Source organism: Lycorma delicatula, chromosome 1 (assembly GCF_047948215.1).
Source record: "Lycorma delicatula isolate Av1 chromosome 1, ASM4794821v1, whole genome shotgun sequence".
In the NCBI taxonomy this organism is placed as follows: Eukaryota; Metazoa; Arthropoda; class Insecta; order Hemiptera; family Fulgoridae; genus Lycorma; species Lycorma delicatula.
In genome coordinates this window covers 398,956,376-398,977,709 of record NC_134455.1, presented here as the reverse complement: position 1 = coordinate 398,977,709, position 21,334 = coordinate 398,956,376, and the positions used below count along the sequence as shown (strand labels likewise).

Sequence of the window (21,334 nt, the reverse complement as noted above, 5' to 3'; positions counted from 1 at the left end):
CTAATAGAAAATATAGTGAAATTAACTTTCACTGCTCAATTAAAAAAAAAAAATTGATGACATTTTTAGATACTGTTCTGTATATTTGACATTTGTAGGAGATTGCTATTTTATTATAAGTAGTTTTCTGACATTAACCAACAGGAAATAAGTTTATATAAGGGTCATGCAAAAACTAAAAATCGTTTATTGTTTTATAACAAATTTATTGTATTTATTTTAACTTTAATATGTGTATCACAATCTACATTTTTTAAGCTATTTTTCTACTTAATCACCTCCTAAGTTCAAGCATTTGTCAAATCACAGCACTACATTTTGTATGCCATCGTCAAAGAAGTTTACCGCCAATCCATTAAGACACTCACAAGCAGCTACCTTGATGTCATCATCACTTCATAGTGGTTCCCATCAAGAAACCTTTTCAATTTTGTTAACAGGTGGAAATCACTTACAGCAAGATCTGGCAGAAATGAAAATGATCCCGTTTGAAACCTTTGGAAAATTCACAATTTTTTTTTTGTAGGTATGCATTATCATAAAGCAAACATCTCAAAATACCATTCATTACACTGGTCACCATATACAGCAGTAACTTGACATTGAATTTCCACAGGATAAACACCTTGTGCGTTTAAAAAATTTATTACCGATTTTACCTCACAGTCAGTGAATTTTCAATTTTTTTATTCATTATAAACATATGCAAAATCACTCCATGTCACAATACAGCTACAAAATTTCTTACAGCGCTAGCAGAACAACTGAAACCAGCTGGAGCTTTATTGTAGAGAAAGATAACTTTCTTTTTTATAAGATATGTATCTTTAGCTTAAATAGTACCATCAGTTGGTCCAGTAGTGAAGTGTAATACTTCCCACTGATGGTCCTACTTTTTCCAGGTAGTCTATGAACACTGCTCCACGACCATTGTTATTCTTACCTGTCTGGATGACAGTATTAGTTTAAAATTTAAACTTATACATTTGACTCTTGTTAACTTTAAAATTAAAAATTAGATGCAAAGGTGTGTGATGGAAATTGAAAAGGTTTAGGTATCAGTATGTCAATTTTTTTTTTTTTTACCTCCTGGACCACCGTTTAGGTATTGCTTCAGAGGATGAGATGAATGACAATTTTTGTAGCTTGTGAAAATGCCATTCGTGACAGGGATTTGAACCTGGGACTTTTGGATGAAAAACAAAGACGCTACCACTCACACCAAAGAGACTGGTAAGTAAGCCGGCCTCCAGCTGGCTTACTAAGGTAATTAACTGGTTATTAACTGAAACAAAGTACATTTACATTTAGAAATGTAAATAAAAAGCAAAAAAAAAGTTTCTTAAATTTTTTCTTCTGGTAGAACAGACTGTAGTCCATAATGAAACCAAGTCAGGAGTATGAACTGAAGTTGAGTTCACTAAGGGAACTAGGAATAAATTTTGTTGTTGCAAACAACATTTTTAGTGGTATGTTATTATTCAATTGCCTCAAATTTATGAGATATTTACACATAAACCGGCTCTATAAAATGTAGAAATAGGTGCGGGGTTCGTGCTTCCATGAACTCGGTTAGCTAGTTCAGAGGACAATGATGTAGGGCATTCAAGATGTCCAGATGATGCCTGCAGCAAAGGCAAAAGCTGAGTTTATAAATCACTGATGTAAATGTCTTGGTAGATATAGTGGCAACCCAAGGAGGCCTGGTTTATTACTATGAGATGTAAAACATTAGAGGGTGAAAGATGGCTCCTGTTAAAGCCCATAAGGGCTAAGAACATGGGGGGTGTGGCAACCGGAAGTGTCACAAGGTATCTTCCCGTACGGGGTTGGGATGATTATTTTCTTATAATAGTCTATTTATAATCTGGTTATAATATTCAGTTAACAATTGTTAATGCTAAGATATAAGAAAAATAATGTTTTAGCATTCTATTAGAAATGGTTTGCATTGCAATACATTACATTTCTATAAGAATAACTGCATTACATTAAATAAAAATAAACATAAAATTTACCAACTAAATTAGATTTTTTTTTTCAAATCTCTACAATTATAGTTAAATATAGCTAATTCATACCTTGTGAATTATGAGCTGATCTGAGAGATAGCCACCAATAATAAGCAGTAAAAAAAGACCACTGAAAAGTTGACTGTGTGCCTGATATTGTAATATCTGACCATCAAATTGTACTGGAAGAATTCCTCCCAGCTTTGTAAAAAATAAGACAATATTTATACTGTCAGTTAATTTTTTGCGCATTGTTTTCATGCTTTTGCTCTGGTAATAATGTTTATAATCTATAAACAATGAATATTGTATTAGTCACACACAACATAACAAAGAAAAAAAAACGTATAACAAAAAATACCAAAATGTTGATAAATAATACTTTTTAATTTTACTTAAATTTTTTTTACATCAGTACCAAATTAAAAATAAACTATCAACTGACTTCATTTGGTGTAGTCTTTAAAATAGTGAAATGAAAAAAGAAATGAGGTTATATGGACATTTATATTTGTGAAGGATGGGCCTTTAGAAATTTAGCCTGCATCCTAATAGAGGTAATTTAAATGATACTAAGAAACAACATAAAGAAAGTGTTAATAGCATTGCTGAGGCTCTATGGAATGAAAGATTAACAAGGATCATTTTTAAAAATAGGATCTTGCAACACAGTATTATTAACAATATAAGTTGACATTTTGAAATAAATCCAGGTCAGAAACATGTCTTACGTAACCTGTGACACTGTCAAACATCTCCATCCTCCTGATTCCATTAGACATTATTTTTCAGTAGAATCTCACTAATTATTATCAACGAACAATGTTCCAACTTTTTATATCCTCAGTGTAATGCAAGTTGTCTAACTCTGCAAAATAAGCGGTTGTCTCAGTTTTTGAGGTCATCCCTTGAAGTGAATCTTCGATCAGTAAGCCATTTCTTCACGTTTGGGAAGAGGAAGTAAACATTAGGACAAAATCCAGCAAATACAATGCATTTAGAAGGATTTGTAGATTTATAGAGTTTTGCAGTCATAACCCGAAACTTTACATTTTAATCTTTACATAGAACTAGCAGTTAATGATGTTAAACAACAATTTAGATTCGGAGTAACAGTACAAGGTGAAAACATAAAGATGCTATGATTTTGTGATGATATAGTAATTCTAGCCGAGAGTAAAACGGATTTAGAAGGAACAATGAACGGCATGGATGAAGTCCTACACAAGAACTACCGCATGAAAATAAATAAGAATATAACAAAAGTAATGAAATGTAGTAGAAATAACGAAGATGAACCACTGAATGCAATAATAGGAAGAGAAAAGATTATGGAGATAGAAGAATTTTTTTATGTGAGAAGTAGAATTATTAAAGATGGACGAAGCAGAAGTGATATAAAATGCCAAATAGCACAGACAAAACGAGCCTTCAGTCAAAAATATAATTTGTTTGAATCAAAAATTAATTTAAATGTCAGGAAAACATCTTTGAAAGTATATGTTTGGAGTGTCGCTTTACATGAAAATGAAACTTGGACAATTGGAGTACCTGAAAAAAAAAATTAGAAGCTTTTGAAATGCGGTGTTTTAGGAGAATGTTAAAAATCAGACCGGTGGATAAAGTGACAAATGAAGAGGTGTTGCGGCAAATAGATGAAGAAAGAAGCATTTGGAAAAATATAGTTAAAAGAAGAGAGGCCACATATTAAAGCATTCTGGAATAATCGCTTTAATATTGGAGGGACAGGTAGAAGGCAAAAATTGTGCAGACAGGGATGTAGGATATAGGAGGAATACTGAAATGAAACGACTAGCACTAGATAGGGAATCTTTGAGAGCTGCATGAAACCAGCCAAATGACTGAAGAGAAAAAAAAACTCGAAACATATGTGTAGGTGCATTATCATATTGAAAGATCAGTTTCTTTTTTTATAATGTCTTCTAATATAATTCTCCTTGAAACCTCTCCCCTTCACGCCTTTTTAAAAATGCACAAATTTGATCTAATTATGTAAATTTTCTAAGAACTTCCATTACTTGATTGATTGATGAATAGAAATCTTTGACACTGAAAATTGTAATAGTAATATTTTGATATACCAACTAAACTAATAGATGGAAAATATAATTAATATACAAAATCTATTGTTATTATTAAAATACTGCACTCCATTATGAAGTGGTAGTTCTGCCTGTCATCTGGATTCAAATGCTACAAATTTAATTATTATCCATCAATTGCTGTTGTTATTTTTGTTATTACTGGTATTCTGGTTGTTAACTGTTAAACTTTCATTTAGCTTCTTGTTGCTGTATAAATAAATAAGTAATTAGTATTTATTTGTTTATCTAGAAATAAGAGGTTGAAGTTCAAATTACAATTTCTCGATGTTAGATGAATATTTTATCATATTAAAGATGTTATGCCTGACTGGAATTTAAACCTAGAACCTTTCTGGAATGAAAGGCGTAGATGATACTACTCCATCACAAAGGTTGGCTTTATTATTTCAATGATAATGATTATTGTTATTATAAAAGAAAGTTCTTAACAGTAATTTTATAATAATATATAACACTTAATGTTATTATTAATACCAAAAGTACTTTACATTTTATTAGAGTGCCATGATGTTATATCATGAAGTAGAAAAAAAATGAAGTAGAATATATTGTATGTAAAATATATGAAAAATAAATTAATATCTTTCAGTTCTGTTGTAATTAGTATTTAATATAGATGGCACATGAAATATGCAAGGTCAAGTGTTTAACACAAGCACCCAGACTCATTTATATAAAAGAATTGTAGGTACTTAATTTTATAAAATAGAAAAAACTGTATTACGTTGTAGAAAATTATATCTTAAGTACGAGTAATAATTATATGGTTTTAAAAAGGTAAACATTTACAACAACCTTTTTCCTTAAAAATAAAATAAATCTTTTCTGTATTATACACTACAAATTGCTGACAGTAATTGCTAAAACATGTCTATGACAAAAATTGTTTTTATAATTTCAGATAACATTCACAATCAATATCATTAAATTATTCACAAGTTAAAATTGTTGACAAAAGTTAATAATTCTTAGAATGAAATATTAATCAGATAACACAAAACAGTATTACAACCAGTGTTATTAATGAATTAGATTAATATAATTAAATTAACTTATAGGTTTATTCAATTTACTATTTTAAACATTACAAAATATCTGATTTACTCTGTATATTAGCCAGCAAAAGAAAAAGGAAAAACAAAATAAATAAAGAGAATCAAGAAGTTACAAAATTTGAATAAAATCTGCAGTAGCGTGGGAAAATTACAAATAATACATAATTTTTCATTATAACCTGAAGCATAATAATCACATTTAAAAAAAAAAATTAGAAATGGCCTAACAGTAACTGATTAATACATTAGTGAAAGTTTCATCTAAATCTATCGAATGATAAAAATGATATTACGGTACATATTGGGTTAGATTAAAAAATTAGTAAATAAATCTGCTATTCTGATTGATACATAATAACATGTTTTACGGATTAAAAAATAGTAACTTGGTATGCCCTCCATAGATAAAAAAAAGGAACTGTCATAGCAATTACTTGGATGAATCAAGGAAACGTATAGTTAAAATCTTTATCAGAACAGCATCACAAAATTAATTATAAAATAAAATATAAAATCCATAGTAATTATTATTTGAAATATAATAAAGTAATGAAAGGTAAAAAATTACTATAAAATTAATCACAATTCAAAAACTTTTAATGAAAATTATTTGAGAATACATTTATGTGCATGTTGAATGGGATGCAAATAAATCATGTTTTTGATTCCTTTTTTTAAATTAGTATTATTTAAAAATTTATTGACATTATTGTTTTGTAAAAGAAAATCTTTTTAAATTTTATTTTAAACAAATTGGCAGTAAAATTTTCTTAATGGTTACATAATTTATTAAAAATGACATCAGAAGCATTATAAGGTAATTTCTCATAAGCCAAAGCATTATGTTGAGTTGCACAAACCAGTTCTGTTGTCCGGTTTGATAGAGGTGAATATTGTTCTTTTTTTAAGAGTAAGTTACTATTTTCTTTAGCACTGGTTGCACATTCATATATGTAAAAATACAAGGATAATTTAATATTTTTTAATACTCTAAATATTAGTCTACATGATTCATTTTTATGAGCACCAAGTATTGATTTTACAACCCATTTTTGTATCTTGAAAACTTGTTATGACTTTTTTGAGGACGCTCTAAGAGATGATATTATATTTCACAAGGGAATATAATTGATTTTAATAAATATTGATCACAAGTTTAAGATTTTATTAAGATCCTTTTTAATAAAACAGTGAGGTTGATTTTGTTGTAAACAAATATATAAATTAGTATGTATTTCGTCTGTATAATTTTGGTATAGTTAGATAAAAACAAAACCCACTTAAAAACAATTCAGAAAACCAAACGGGTAGGCCTTACATAATAGAAGAGATTGAAATATAAATTCTCCATAAAATTTATCTTTTTCCTCATCTTAAAAAAGACATGATAGTTTTGATCTGTGACAAATTTATTTTACATCCTCTTTGGTGACCAGGGCTGCTACTCTCAACCTGGCATCACTTGATGTTATGGTTTGTTTTTTGTTTTAATTAGCGGTTTATATATTTAATGTTAGATTTAAATTTTATCTGTATGTCATTGTTATGTAGTAAAATATTTTAATAGATTTATATGTTTCCTAATATTCAGTTGTGTGAAAATGTGGGCCTTTTTTGTGCATGTAAAAAATATCAAGGTTGTTGTCAGTTGTTTTTGTCTGTTAGATAACTTGATAAATATTGATTTTATGTTGCTATAGAGATCTTTTCATTTCATCATTTTCTACACTTTCAGACAACATTACAGAACAAAAACAATTTACAGCTATAATGAACAGCGTAATGATCCAGTACAGAACTGTGATTCCTTCTATTACCTATCTTAAAACAATTTTACCAATTTTCAAGAGGCCAGAGTATATTCTTTCATCAAGCAATAGCACAAATATTATGTTGAAGGTTCAAACAAATATTATGCAATATGTTAAAGATAGGAGGCCCACTCCATCATGCAATTCAAAATAGGAATTGACAGATCATAGAATAGGTTACAGATCAAATGCTAGTAACCAAATGTAGATGGCGCAATTGCATCGTTCTCCTAAAGTAGATGTAAATGTTGTCATCTCTTGGGGCTCTCTCAAAAACTCACAAGTTTTCAAGATAAAAAATTGGGCTTTCAGATCATTGTTTTGTGTCTATCACATGAATTGTGTAAACCAATATTTAGAAAAATAAAAGTATCAACTTATTCATGAGTTTATAGATATTTGAATTTACAAATTTTAGTAAAACTTTGGTTGTTGATGAAGGGCCTTATTATGCTTTTATTAAATAACCATTTGAAAAATTTCTCGACTAAATACAATTAAAATATTTTCTTTTACAGAAAGTATTACTCCATAGATGAATTTTTAAATAATACAAATTAAAAAAAATATATATTTTACTTTAAACCCCTTTTAAGCTGTACAAAAATACGAGAGATATCTCTAAAGTAAATACCGCTGGGAAATCTCTTCCCTTAAGGTTGGGGAACCTGTATAGTTCATGGCCACGCTAGTAATGTACACACTGTATTGTTGTCTGTAATTTGTCGCTTTGTAGTATCATTGATTACGTGTGAGTTATTACGTTATAAAATGAATAGGAAAATCTATGTTGCCGCCGACTGTGAAATACGTGGAATCACATGTTTTTAAAACCATCAAAATGTTAAGCCGGCTGAAATTCATAGGCAGTCAGTTCCTGTGTACGGTGATGATTGTAATGAATGTAAGAAACGTCCGAAAATGGTGTGAAAGGTATAGAAATAACAGAATTAATGAGCACGATGAAGAACGTTCGGGAAGTTCTCGAAAATCACCGAGGACTTGAAACGTGTCCACGATGAAATCAGAAAAGATCGATGCTCAACAATTTCAGACCTGACCCTTCTTTTTAATGATGATTCAAGAGTTGTTATCGGTCGCATTGCTCATAACCATGTAGGGTTAGAAAGGTTTGTATACGTTGGGTGCCGCATGTCTTAACGGAAGATGACAAAAAAAAAATCCGAACGGGATCTGCTTTGGAAGTGCTACACAGAAAAAGGTGGTGAGTTCCTTAACTCAATTGTTACCGGCGATGAAACGTGGATTTCGTATTATACGCCAGAGAGAAAACGACAGTCAAGTAAATGGCGTCCGTAATCACCAACCAAACCAACAAAGGTAAGACCATTTGGACGTAAACTGAATGCCATAGTCTTTTGGGATCGGTTTGGTATATTGCTGAACGATTTCATACCACGTGGAACGACTTAAAATTCAGATGCCTACTGCGAACTCTACGTAAGTTACGGCGCGCCATTCAAAATCGGTGACGTGGGTGATCGTCCTGCTGCACATCCACATGTTGCGGGTCCGACACGTGATTTACTGAGAACATTTGGATGTACTATTTGTTTGAGAAATTGAAAAAAATTTTAAGTGGTAAGCGATTCGCGGGTGACGATGAACTTAAAAATGCTGTTAATCAGTGACTAGATGGACTGGCGGCAGAATAATAAGACGAGGGTATATTGAAGCTGGTGTATCGCTACGATAAATGTCTTAATTCATGTGGCGATTACACAGAGAATTAGTATAAGATATGTAGTTTAAGAGAAATAAAGAATATTTATAAAGTATTTAGAATTGATTTTTTTATAATGAAACAGTCTTTACTTTAGAGATAACCTCTTGTATATGCTCAAAATAATTTTCAATAGCATCTTCCGATTTGTGAATTAATTTATATTAATATTTTATATTTCTCCCTCTATGAATCACGAGACCTTGCCGTTGGTGAGGGAGCTTCAGTGCTCAGTGATACAGAGTAGCTGGACCGAAGGTGCAACCACATCGGAGAGGTATCTGTAGAGAGCCAGACTAAGGAATGATTCCTGAAAGAGGTCAGCAGCTCTTTCAGTAGTTAAGGATTTACGTCAGGATGACTTAAACGGCCATATCAACATCCCTCAGTCCTCTGAGTACTGCGCAGCTGAATGCAATGGAAAACTATAGCTGCTTTTTTTCCGAGAAAATGTAGTTCTCTGCATTTTCATATAGCAATGATGGGGGCGCCTTCATTAGTAAAATATACTGGAGGTAAACTAGTCCCCTGTTTGGATCTCTGGGTGGGGACTACTAAGGAAGGGGTCACCAGAAAATTAAAAAATAATATTCTACGAGTCTGAGCGTGAAATGCTAGAAATCTAAAAAAGGTTGGTAGATTAGAAAATTTAAAGAAGGAAATGGATAGGATAAATGTAGATGTAGTAGGAATTAGCGAGGTTCGGTGGGAAGAGGAAAACGACTTTTGGTTAGATGATTTTAGAATAATTAATTCAGTTTCAAATAATGGGCAGGCAGGAGTAGGTTTCATAATGAACAAGCAGATAGGTAAAGTATTTCAAAATGCATAGCGATAGAATCATTGTAATAAGGATAAAATCGAAACCTAAACCGACAACGATTGTTAACGTCTATATGCCTACAAGCGCCCATGATGATGATGAGGTAGAGTGTGTATACGAAGAGATTGATGAAGCAATTAAACACATAAAAGGAGGTTAACATTTAATAATAGTTGGAAATTGGAATGCAAGGATTGGAAAAGGCAAGGAAGGAAATATAGTGGGTGAAAACAGGCTGCGCAAAAGGAATGAAAGAGGGGACCAACTTATAAAGTTTTGCATGAAGTATAATTTAGTAATTGTCAACACTCAGTTTAAAAATCATAATAGAATAATATACACATGGAAAAAGCCAGGCGATAATGCAAGGTATCAGATAGATTTTATCATGGTTAAGCAAAGATTTAAAAATCAACACATCGACTGAAAAACTTACCCTGGAGCAGATATTGATAGCAAACATAATTTAGTGTTAATGAAATGTAGATTTGGGTTTAAAAACCTGAAGAAAAGGCGTCAGATGAATCGGTGGAATTTAGAGAAGCGTGATGAAGAGGCGGTAAAGAAGATTTTTGAGGCAGACATCGCAAGAGGTCTGAGTAAAAAAGATAAAGTAGAAAATGTAGAAGAAGATTGGGAGAATGTTGAAAAAGGAAATTCTTAAATCAGAAGCGAACTTAGGCGGAACAAAGAGAACTTGTAGAAAACTTTGGATTTCAGACGATATATTACAGCTGATGGATGAACGTAGAAAATATAAGAATGCTAGTGATGAAGAAAGTAAAAGGAACTATCGACAATTAAGAAATACCATAAACAGGAAGTGCAAACTATCAAAAGAAAAGTGTTCAGAAGTGGAAAGATAAATGAACATTGGTAAAATAGACTGAGCAAAGTTAAGGAAAATTTTGTGGTACATAAATTAAAATCTAATAATGTGTTAAACGAAGATGGTACACCAATTATACAAAAGGCAAAGTTGATAGGTGGGTAGAATATATTGAAGATTTATATGGAGGAAAAGAATTAGAAAATGAAGAAGAGGATTAAATGGGAGAAACTCATACTGAGATTTTAATCTAAGAGAGCATTAAAAGATTTGAATGGCAGAAAGGCCCCTGGAATAGACTGAATACCTGTAGAAATACTGCACAATGCATGTGAGTAAGCGATTGATAGATTATACTTACTGGTGTGTAATATTTATGAAAAAGGGGAAGTACCTTCAGACTTTAACAAGAGTGTTATGGTTATGATACTAAGAAAGCAGGAGCAGATAAATGTGAAGAATACAGAACAATTAGCTCAACTAGCCGTGCATCAAAAATCTTAACTAGAATTCTGTGCAGAAAAATTGAGAGGAGAGTGGAAGAAGTGTTAGGAGAAGACCAATTTGATTTCAGAAAAAGTATAGGGACAAGGGAAGCAATTTTAGGGCTCAGATTAATAGCAGAACGAAGATTAAAGAAAAACTAACTGACATACTTGGCATTTATAGACTTAGAAAAAACATTCTATAACTTAGACTGGAATAAAATGTTCAGATTTAAAAAAAATTAGGGTTGAAATACAGAGATAGAAGAACGATTGCTAACATTTACAGGAACCAAACAGTAACAGTAATAATCAAAGAACATAAGAAAGAAGCCGTAATAAGAAAAGGAATCCGACAAGGATGTTCCTAGCCCTGTTACTTTTTAATATTTACATAGAACTAGCAGTTAATCATGTTAAAGAACAATTTAGATCTGGAGTAACAGTACACAAGGTGAAAAGATAAAGATGCTACGATTTGCTGATGATATAGTAATTCTAGCTGAGAATAAAAAGGATTTAGAAGGAACAATGAACGGTGTAGATGAAGTCCTATGCAAGAACTACCGCATGGAAATAAACAAGAACAAAACGAAAGTAATGAAATGTAGTAGAAATAATGAAGATGGACCACTGAATGTGAAAATAGGAGGAGAAAAGATTATGGAGGTGAAGAATTTTGTTATTTGGGAAGTAGAATTACTAAAGATGGACGAAACAGCAGCGATATAAAATGGCGAATAGCACAAGGGAAACGAGTCTTCAGTCAGAAATATAATTTGTTTACATCAAAAATTAATTTAAATGTCAGGAAAAAATTTTTGAAAGTATATGTTTGGAGTGTTGCTTTATAAGGAAGTGAAGCTTGGACGATCGGAGTATCTGAGAAGAAAAGATTAGTAGCTTTTGAAATGTGGTGCTACAGGAGACTGTTAAAAATCAGATGGGTGGATAAAGTGATAAATGAAGAGGTATTGCGGCAAATAGATGAAGAAAGAAGCATTTGGAAAAATATAGTTAAAAGAAGAGACAGACTTATAGGCCACATGCTAAGGCATCCTGGAATAGTCGCTTTAATATTGGAAGGACAGATAGAAGGAAAAGATTGTGTTGGCAGGCCACGTTTGGAATATGTAAAACAAATTGTTAGGGATGTAGGATGTAGGGGGTATACTGAAATGAAACGACTAGCACTAGATAGGGAATCTTGGAGATCTGCATCAAACCAGTCAAATGACTGAAGACAAAAAAAAAAGAAAAAAGTGACTAAGAAATTTTTATGTGCTATAAACTGCTTACAGAGACTGTTTTTAGATTGTAATCTTTCAGCATGTAAGAGAATTTCTAGAAGCACTTGATGATTGATAAAACTATCTGCATACACTGGAGGTGCACCTACAGGTGTAATATAAAGTAAGTTTTATGAGTAAAACTATTAAATAGAAGTATTTTATATTCTTTTAAATTCTTTTGCGATCTTCATATTCACATCTGTGTTGAGTAGTCTATGAGTTACTTCTAAAGCAGATAATTTTTGTTTGGTTGGGAGGTTAAGATTTGATTTTTATTATTTTCATTTGGCAATAAAATTTAATTTCTAATGAATTTTGCTTATTTACAGTGCAGTTGTTCACATTGTCTTTTGGTTACTTTGGTATAATAGTGTCATCAACAAACATGTACCAGAATAATTAATTTGTGGAGCATGTTTGTTCTAAGAGTTGTGGTATTTTTCTGCTTGGATTTGTTTTAGAATATGAAGTAATTTTTTTTAATAATATTTTATATGCTTATTATTTCTAAGATGTAGTTTTTGATACTTATGTTTTAAAAATGAAAGGGGGTTAAGTTACTGGGTTGTAAACGCTATGTTTATTATGTCTATGGTAGTTTTTATCAAGTTAGCTATCATTTCAGATCCTTACACTTATGAAACATTCTGGTAAAGTTGTTTTCCTGCTGGCTCCTTGATCAGCTGTTTTTGGTTTCCGTTTTTTACAAGTAACAGCCATTATTCATATTGTATTTACCCTGATCGTTATAACGCTAGTGTAACATGTCAGGGCGTCGTAATAATAATAGAGAATGCTGTTTATTATTTACTGTTTTTTTTTTATTTACTTACAATTCGATCGTTTATAAATGAGTTTTCTTCATTCTAAGACTAATGCCCTTACCACATCGCTTCTACAATTCCATTAACTAAACGAATTGCATAGCAATTCATTTTAAAGAATGTATTATATTTTTTAAAGAAAGTAGTATAAGTTTCTTTAAGTAAAAGAAGTTATAAAAAAAAAAAAAATCAAGAAAAAATGTGTATTATTGAAATCATCAAAATTATAAGTTAAAAACATCTTAAAATATATATATTTTAAAGCGGCATGAATTTATTTAATTTCTCAGTATCATTTATATTTTAATAGTACCTCTGATTGTAATGAAACGATTTTCTATCGACCTCTTTGGAAATTATATATCAATGTATTTTCTCTTTGTTTGGAACTGCATTGGGTAGAAAAATGATAAACGAAACCTAGCAAAATGTCGTCGGACAAAGCGTTGATGAAAGTAAGTTATTGATATTTTCGTGAATTATTTTCAGTTTGTATGATTTGCAGTGTTGTCTGTTATACCTTAATTTATTAGTGTTGTGCCTGAATTTTATTTAATGGCTAACTAGATTAACTACATTACTCTGTAAATATTTTTCTCTCTACTACTTTTCGTTACGTTATGGTTAAGTATTAAAATGTAATTTATAGCGGTATAGTAATTACACATTGGTGTAATTTTACTTTATTGATAGTTTGGGAGTTGGTTTGTTGTGTGTGATTTTTTATTCCGTCTTTAAGAGCAAATGATCTGTGTTCAGTTTACTGCTATTTAATCGATTGAGCCCTCATTTTCCGTTATTGCTGCTATTTTGGTTAATTTATTTTGATCACTCTTTCGACTGTACGTTTATGTTTTCATTGAATTGATTGTCTTGAAATTATGTTATGTAACTAGAATTGTTTTATTTATAAAAACAGAGTGGCCAATTATTTTGCGAAAATGTGAGATCACAGTTAAGTTAGCTATAGTTTATCTACTATTTATTTAGTTACGTTTTGTACAGTTCATTGCGTAGTAGTTGTGCGTACCTATTTTTTTTTTTTTAATTTTAAAACTACAATCTTTCATTTTACATATTATTGAACTACTAATGATTGGGATATATATTTTTATGGTAAAGGAATTGCTTGTAATTTTCTTATAATTTTTTTATATCACTTTCTGAATGTAATTTTTACCCACTTGTTTTGGATATGAGAAGTAGAGAAAATAATTTAGAGTGGGGCTATTGTCTACTCTCCCAGCAGATTTGTGTTGAGGTTTTTTTTAATTTTTGCATTTATAACTGCCTTTAGTGACAGTAGAGAAATAGAAATTCGTGGTTAAGAATATTGTTAGCCCCTCTAATTGATGAAATAATTTATTCAGCAGGTACCACTTCAATTTTTACCCAAAATCGTATTTAATATTAATTATTGTTAAGTAATAGTATCAAAGTGTGAAATAACTACTTAACTTGAAAAAGAAAACTGATTTGATGCTAGTTTTGTTATCTCGAGTGTTCATATGATATTTGAAGTTGTTTACACATTTTATTTTGATTTCCTTGTATTTTAGTATTTTTTATATCAACTTTGTATATGAATAATTTCTGTTACAATTTCATTTTGGGAAGAGCTAGAAAGTGCTAGATTGTTAATGTAATTAATAGGTTACATTGTTGTTTAAAAACTTTTTCCCCTCTTTTGATTTTTTATTTTCGTTTTTTAACCGCATTGAAAAAAATGTTAACCTTATCTTATTTGCTCTATTTTGCTGCCGAAGCATAGCAAGTGTAGCACGGCATTAACATAAATTTGATTTTGTTTGTGTTGATGTCCCAAAAGCTAGAGCAGATTTATTTGGATTATTTTGACTGTATATAAAACAAATAAAAGTGAAAGGTACTAATATGGAAAATTACAATAATGGGAAATTAAAAAAAAGAAAAATTAAAATTTGATTTTCCTAATGTTTGTGAAATGTGGATGTGACAATTTAATTCCCAGAATACACCTTTAATAAATATGTTTGGAAATTTATATTAGAAATGTTGATGGTTGATATAAGAAACATATTTATTATTTATAAAAATTCAAAGTTATGTTGAGATGTAATACCAGTAGTTTGGGTATATTTTTTTTATATCTACCTGTATGTGTAATGTGTAGATTATTTTATTTCCTCAGTTAGACTAGGAACGTTTTAATCCTTATTGAATCTTTATGTTATTTACTCTTCAGTAGAAGTTTTAAGACAGATTGAATCTAAATTGAGAATCATGATGACTACTATGAATGTGTTAGTTTGAGGATGAAGTGGTGCATACCATCCCAATGAATGATTAATTGTGAATCTTTATGAGCATAAGCTTATTTTCATGTTAATTTAACCTGTAGCTTAATTTTTGTAATTGATCGACACTTTTAAGTAATTATGAATAAGTCTTGTACTTCTTTTTCCCGCAGCAAATTGCAGAGCAGAAGCTCCGTGCTTTTTCAATTGGAACAATGGGAAAGCGACAGATGTCAAAAAGAGAAATTGAAGAACAGCGGAAGAGGGAACAAGAAGAAGCTGCTGCACAGGTATGCATTGTATTCATGCACAGTAAAGCTTCCTGTTTTTCAAAGAACAGTTATTAAATTGTGTATTTTATTTTCAGAGACTTCTTTGATCAAAATATCAAAAAATTACAAAATAAGTTTCAAATTGCTTTGTTTGCTGCTAGATGTCAAACTAGCAATGTATAAAATAATATTAATGTAAATATATGAAGATATTACATACACAGAGTGAGTTAAAAGTATGGAAACAACTTTAAAATTGTTCCAGATAGAATAATGTAACTTTCAGGATAAGATATTGGATCAGCTACTTTACCTTTTGATGATAAATGAAATTTCAACCCCTACTTGGTGGGGTGGTCCAGGGGTGGTTGTTACTGAAATATTTTAAATGTTAACATCTTTTGTGTGATACATCGTATTAAAAGTTTTTTTATGATAAGAGAAATGGTATAAATAAAATGTTGGTACAGTGTCTACCCAAAATGGCGGCTGAATAAATAAAGTTTGGATTTAAAAAAAAAATAAAATTGATAATTTAAGGAACAATTAGTGCAAATAAATAAATTTATAGAAATTAGAGTAAATGGGTATTATTGATTAAATTTATTTAAAAAAAAAATTATATATATTTATTAAGCATAACGTTTGTTACTTACATTTTATTTTAATAAATGTTAGAAATGCTCTCCATCTGTTTGACAATGCGTCAGTCAGTTGTAAGAGGATGATACTGCATTCAATGATTCCGTAGTTATATTTTGAGCTAATTCTCGAATTCTAATTTTTTAATCATCAGTATCTTGGGGCTTATAAACAATATGTTGTAGCGGCCCCATTGAAAGTAATCCAATGGTGACAAGTTATTAAAAGACCGTTCTATTAGACCCCTTTGGCCAATCCATCTTTCAGGAAAAGATGCATTTAAAATTTCACATACTTGAAGACTGAAATGAGATGGGGCACCATCTTGTTGAAACCAAATGTTTTGAAAGTCGGGGCCAACAACATTTTGAGTGTTTGGAATTATATGGTCGAGAAGCAAAGCCTCATACTTCACTTGATTTAAATTTCCACCAATAAAAATATAGACCCTGTCGATCATCCACCAACAATACTTTGTAATACATTTACTTTGACTGGATATTGTGTGTGCCTCACAATACCAGTGCGGATTAATATCAGTTCAGTATTGACAATTATGGCGATTTACATTGCAATTTTAAGAAAAATGTGGCCTCATCACTAAAAACTATGTTAGGTAATAAATTAGGATCAGCACAAATATTGTTTGTTGTAACTTCCCAGAACTGAAGCCTTCAATCTTAGTTGTCTTCTTAAGTTCTTGTACCAGACGAATTTTGAAGAGTTTGAAATTTTCACTTTTTAATGTTCGAAACTCTGAACTTTGGCTAATGTTATATTCTTGTGTTGCTGTTTAATTCGAGGAATGGGATTCTCAATAAATTATTGCGTAATCTCCAATGATTTTTTATTATTCTTAATAGATATAGGCCTTCCTGGTTTTCCCCTAATATTAATACTTTGTGTTACTTAAATCGTTAGATGGTTTTTTGTCACTCTACTTTTCGAAACAGGGTTACACTTATTAAATGTTGCACTGAACAATTCCTAAACTTCATTATTTAACCTAACCGTATTACCAAAACCTCTCATTGTTAAAGCGCGTCACCCTCTTCTGTTCTCTAAGGGACAATGTTGGTAGCAATGTTAGCAGGTGGCATGGAAAAAATTAATTCAGTAAAATATAGTTACAAAAAAGGTTAAAAGGTGTAAATAACAAAAGAGGCTTATAAATGTGGTAAAGGTAGACAAAATCAGTTAGTCAAAACCGATCACAATAAATTCTAATAAGGAACTAACAGTATAGTTAGTTATAAATGAGTTAATAAATTCTCATAAGGAACTAATAGTATAGTATAATGTTGAATTAAACATTGAGGCAAGAGAACAAAATATGCTAAATGCGGGAGGATTTTATTAGTAGTAAAATTAGAAAGGATGATCCAGTTAGTCTAGATATTAAAAACTAATTGATATTGACCAGGAGAGATTTCATGAAAAAGAAAGGTCTGCTGGCATTAAATTAAGATCTATTAGGAAAATTTTGAAAGTATTTATTTGGAGTGTAGTATTTTGTGGTTTTAAAACATGTGAAACAGGAAAAACAACAAAGAAAAAATTGATGTTAGAGGATGATGATGTAAAAAAAGACTGTTCAATAAAATTGTAAATTAAGAGATCTTCGAAGGTCTTTAGGGTCTGCATAATTTTGCAAGATTTTGTGGCAAAATACTTTTAATAAACAGGTAAACTAGGTTGATGGATGATTTACAGATGCTCAGGTTTAGTTTATTTGGATGTGTAAAAGGTGAAAATTATAGAGAAAAATAAATATTGGAATATATAACATAGATAAGTAAGGATGTAACATTTAGTAAATTTGTTGAAGTGAAAAGATTAACATAGAACTGAAAAGGGATAGAGAGTTGAATTAAAAACTAGTCAACTGACTGGAGACTCAAAAAAAAGGAAATTTTACAGAATTCTTTACTGGTTTTTTAGTTGTAGATATTTTACATTCATCTTTGATTCATTTTCTTGTTCTTTAGTTGTCTTTACTGCTTTGTTTACTCTTTGCATTAGTATACTACTGAAAACATTTCTTTTGTAAGAAATTTTTAATTTCTTACAAAAAGAAAAAAAAATTTCCTTTAAGAAATTAAGAAATAAGAAATTTCTTATTTTAAATAAATTTCTCTTTCTCCCCCTCAATCCCACCATACCCCTGTTTCAGAACAGCGTCCTTTCATCACTAACTTTAATTTCGGAAATTAAAAAAAAATTGCATAAACCAGGTCTGGGGAGTAGGGAGGCTGAGGGAGGACAAGTCATCTGATTTTTGCCACAAATCTGAGTATGCAGATGCATTGTCATGGTGAAGCAACCGTAAGTTGTCTCACCACAACTCTGGTCTCTTTTTGCGGATTTTTTCATGTAACCATTGTAAAATGCCTTGATAGTATGCACGGTTCACTGTTTCACCTTGAGGCAAGAATTTAAAATGCACAGATCCATTAAAATCAAAAAAACAGAGCAACACTTTGATGTTGGATTGAGACTTACGTGCTTTCTTGGGGCGTTGAGATTCTTCGCCAATCCATTGTGATGATTGAAGTTTTGGCTCAATGTCAGATCCTGTTATGCACCTTTGCATGAAAGTTTCATCATCATTGGTTTGTTCAAGATGTTGCCAACAAATGTCTACTCTATGTTCTTTCTGCTGTTCGATCATCAAATGAGGAACAAACTTTGCCGCAACTTGATGCATATTAAATTTTTCAATCAAAATGTCATGGCATTATCCAGTTGAGATGCTAACCTCTTCTGCAAGTTCTATAACAGTAAATTGGCAATTTGCTTGCACCAGATCGTTGATTTTCTGAACACAGGTGTCATCAGTTGAAGTCAAAGCTTTCGTGGTCTAGGGTCATCTTTAATTGACCGATGACCACTTTTAAATCTTGAAAACCATTCGTAACATTGCGTACGACTCGGAGCATCATCTTTGTAAGCCTATTTCAAAAGTTGAAATGTTTCTGTGAAATTTTTCCCAATTCCACGCAAACGTTTATGTTGTATCATTGCTCTTGAAAATCGCACATTACAAAAATCGCTGCTAATAATTAAACACATTGCACTCAAGTAACAATAACACGGAAATAAACGAGATATCAACAATCCAAGAACATGTAGTTACTGAGGTTAGGTGGAACACAGTGCTGCCAACCACACGTCACTAAATATTTCTGTTGGCACATAATTAAGAATGTTGAATTATTTTCTGAATAGACCTTGTTTAAAAATCAATTTTTTAGTCGAGTATTTTATATGAAATTGCCCTTTTTTCATGTTGGGTATTGCAATTTTTGTAATGATAGAAAACATTTTACTTCAACTCTGGCCAAATCATGTGATTTACATGCCGTCAGATTAGTTCCAGGATATGATATAAGTTTTGTTAAAAATATTTATTAATTTTTTTACGATTTTTTTCTCACAGTTCATTACTGATACGATTTTCTGTCTTTTAGGCTTTTGAGGAATTTGTTGCAACATTCCAAGAATCCCCTGGTAAAGCTGGAAAAGTGTGGGTGAAAGCCGGGACTTACGATGCAGGAAAAAGACGTAAGTGCTACTATTTTTTTTTTTTTTTTACATGTAATGAAAAATTTGTGTACTAATTTGAGCTATAGATTAAATAGTATTTGTATAAGTCTTGTTTTTGTAATTATATTTTTTCTTTAAAAAATATTTTATTCGTTTAATTGCATAATAAACTTTTACTTCAATGTGATCTTGATTTTTGTTTCCAGAGGAAGACACCAAAGAAAAAGGTAAATTATACAGGCCACAAATGAGATTGTCAGACATGGATAAGCAGGATAAGTCACAAGATTATCAATCGACAGGAGATAAGAAATCTGATCGATTGAATAAAAAAAAGGAGAAAGAAAAAAAGAAAAGCAATTTAGAACTATTTAAAGAGGAGTTAAAAATGTAAGTTTCCTAATGAATGTTGTATTCTTTGTATTAGTTTAATGTTTGTGCATGTAAAAATTAGTGCTGTCATCGATCCAGTAATTGATATTACTTGTCTCCTAGATTTTAATTTTATTGATTTTTTTTTAATAGGCTAAAAATTTCTTATCATTTCTCTTCACTAAATACTAGCAGACCCAGCAATGCTTCGCTATTGCTAGATTTGAGTGTGTGTGTGTGTGTGTGTGTGTGTATATATATATATATATATATATTAAATAAACAAACACATGAAAGTTTGATAAAACATTTAAAAAATGAACATTACAGAACTTCATAAAATTTAACCTTTCCCTTTTTCTGTTTTTCCCCTTTCCCTTTTTCCTTCTCTGTTTCTCCCTTTTCATTTTCCCTTTCTCCCTTTTTTCTTTTTCAATTTTTTCTCCTTTTCCCCATGTGTAAATCGTATCAGTAGTTTTTTTGTCTGAAGTGGATACACAAACGAATATTGCTATATATATATATATTTGTTTGGTAAATATCTGGATACCGGGTATAGTTTTTGCGAAAATTTTTCTTTTCATGTAACTAATGTATATTCTGAATATGAGCCAGATTGGTCCATAAATACAATTCAAAATATCTCGATATCCAGCCTTTTGGTGCTCACAACTGACCAGCTAGTATTTTTGAAGAATATTAATCCTCTTTTTCCAATTAAAAACATATTTGTGGATTATTTTAATCCGTAGGATCCCCATTTTTAACTACTACATGGATGTTGCAGCCTTTACAATGTAATGCGTATCTGTACATTAACTTAAAATTATTATTTAAATACTTTAGTCTTTTTAATAGGATGTGATTTATAGTATTTAAATTTATTAAAGGTCATGACTATTTTAAATGTATTTTTTGCAGTGTGCTATATTTGATTATTTATTATTTAGATAAAAAGTTTTAACATTTTTTCCTTAGTACAATTTTTGTTATCAGTTAATGTTAGAAAATACATAAAAGATAATGAAATAATTTTTTTTTTGTAAGTGAATTTGTATTGAAAATAATCCATTACTTAATGTATAAAATTTTCTTACTCTCCTGTATATGTATATATATATATTTTTTTTTAAATAATAATAATACTAGTATTAATCAAACACTTGTTATAATGTAATGCTAATAATACACCATCTAAGCAAAAATTCACTGATATATGTTTGGT

At 30.5% G+C, this 21,334-nt stretch overlaps 2 protein-coding genes across 5 annotated transcripts in view; one reads left to right on the top strand and one right to left on the bottom strand.

Annotated features, from left to right (window-relative positions):
- The window catches only part of LOC142317404 (uncharacterized), a 51,450-nt gene extending 38,356 nt beyond the window's left edge, over positions 1 to 13,094 (bottom strand). For 3 of the 4 annotated variants that reach the window (XM_075353943.1, XM_075353946.1, XM_075353947.1), the window contains exons 1-2: positions 12,811 to 13,074; positions 2,082 to 2,302 (exon numbers count right to left, since the gene is read on the bottom strand). In XM_075353943.1, coding sequence (XP_075210058.1) covers positions 2,082 to 2,302; positions 12,811 to 12,823 — 234 coding nt within the window. In that variant the 5' untranslated portion in view covers positions 12,824 to 13,074. Of the gene's footprint in view, positions 1 to 2,081; positions 2,303 to 12,810 lie in introns of all 4 variants that reach the window. The other variant, XM_075353945.1, reaches the window with a different exon arrangement.
- Positions 13,095 to 13,358: 264 nt separating this feature from the next.
- LOC142317403 (U2 snRNP-associated SURP motif-containing protein) overlaps positions 13,359 to 21,334 on the top strand; it is a 109,710-nt gene continuing 101,734 nt past the window's right edge. The window contains exons 1-4 of the mRNA XM_075353942.1: positions 13,359 to 13,456; positions 15,451 to 15,567; positions 19,662 to 19,755; positions 19,944 to 20,127. Of these exons, the coding sequence (XP_075210057.1) occupies positions 13,430 to 13,456; positions 15,451 to 15,567; positions 19,662 to 19,755; positions 19,944 to 20,127 (422 nt within the window). The 5' untranslated portion in view covers positions 13,359 to 13,429. The remainder of the gene's footprint in view (positions 13,457 to 15,450; positions 15,568 to 19,661; positions 19,756 to 19,943; positions 20,128 to 21,334) is intronic.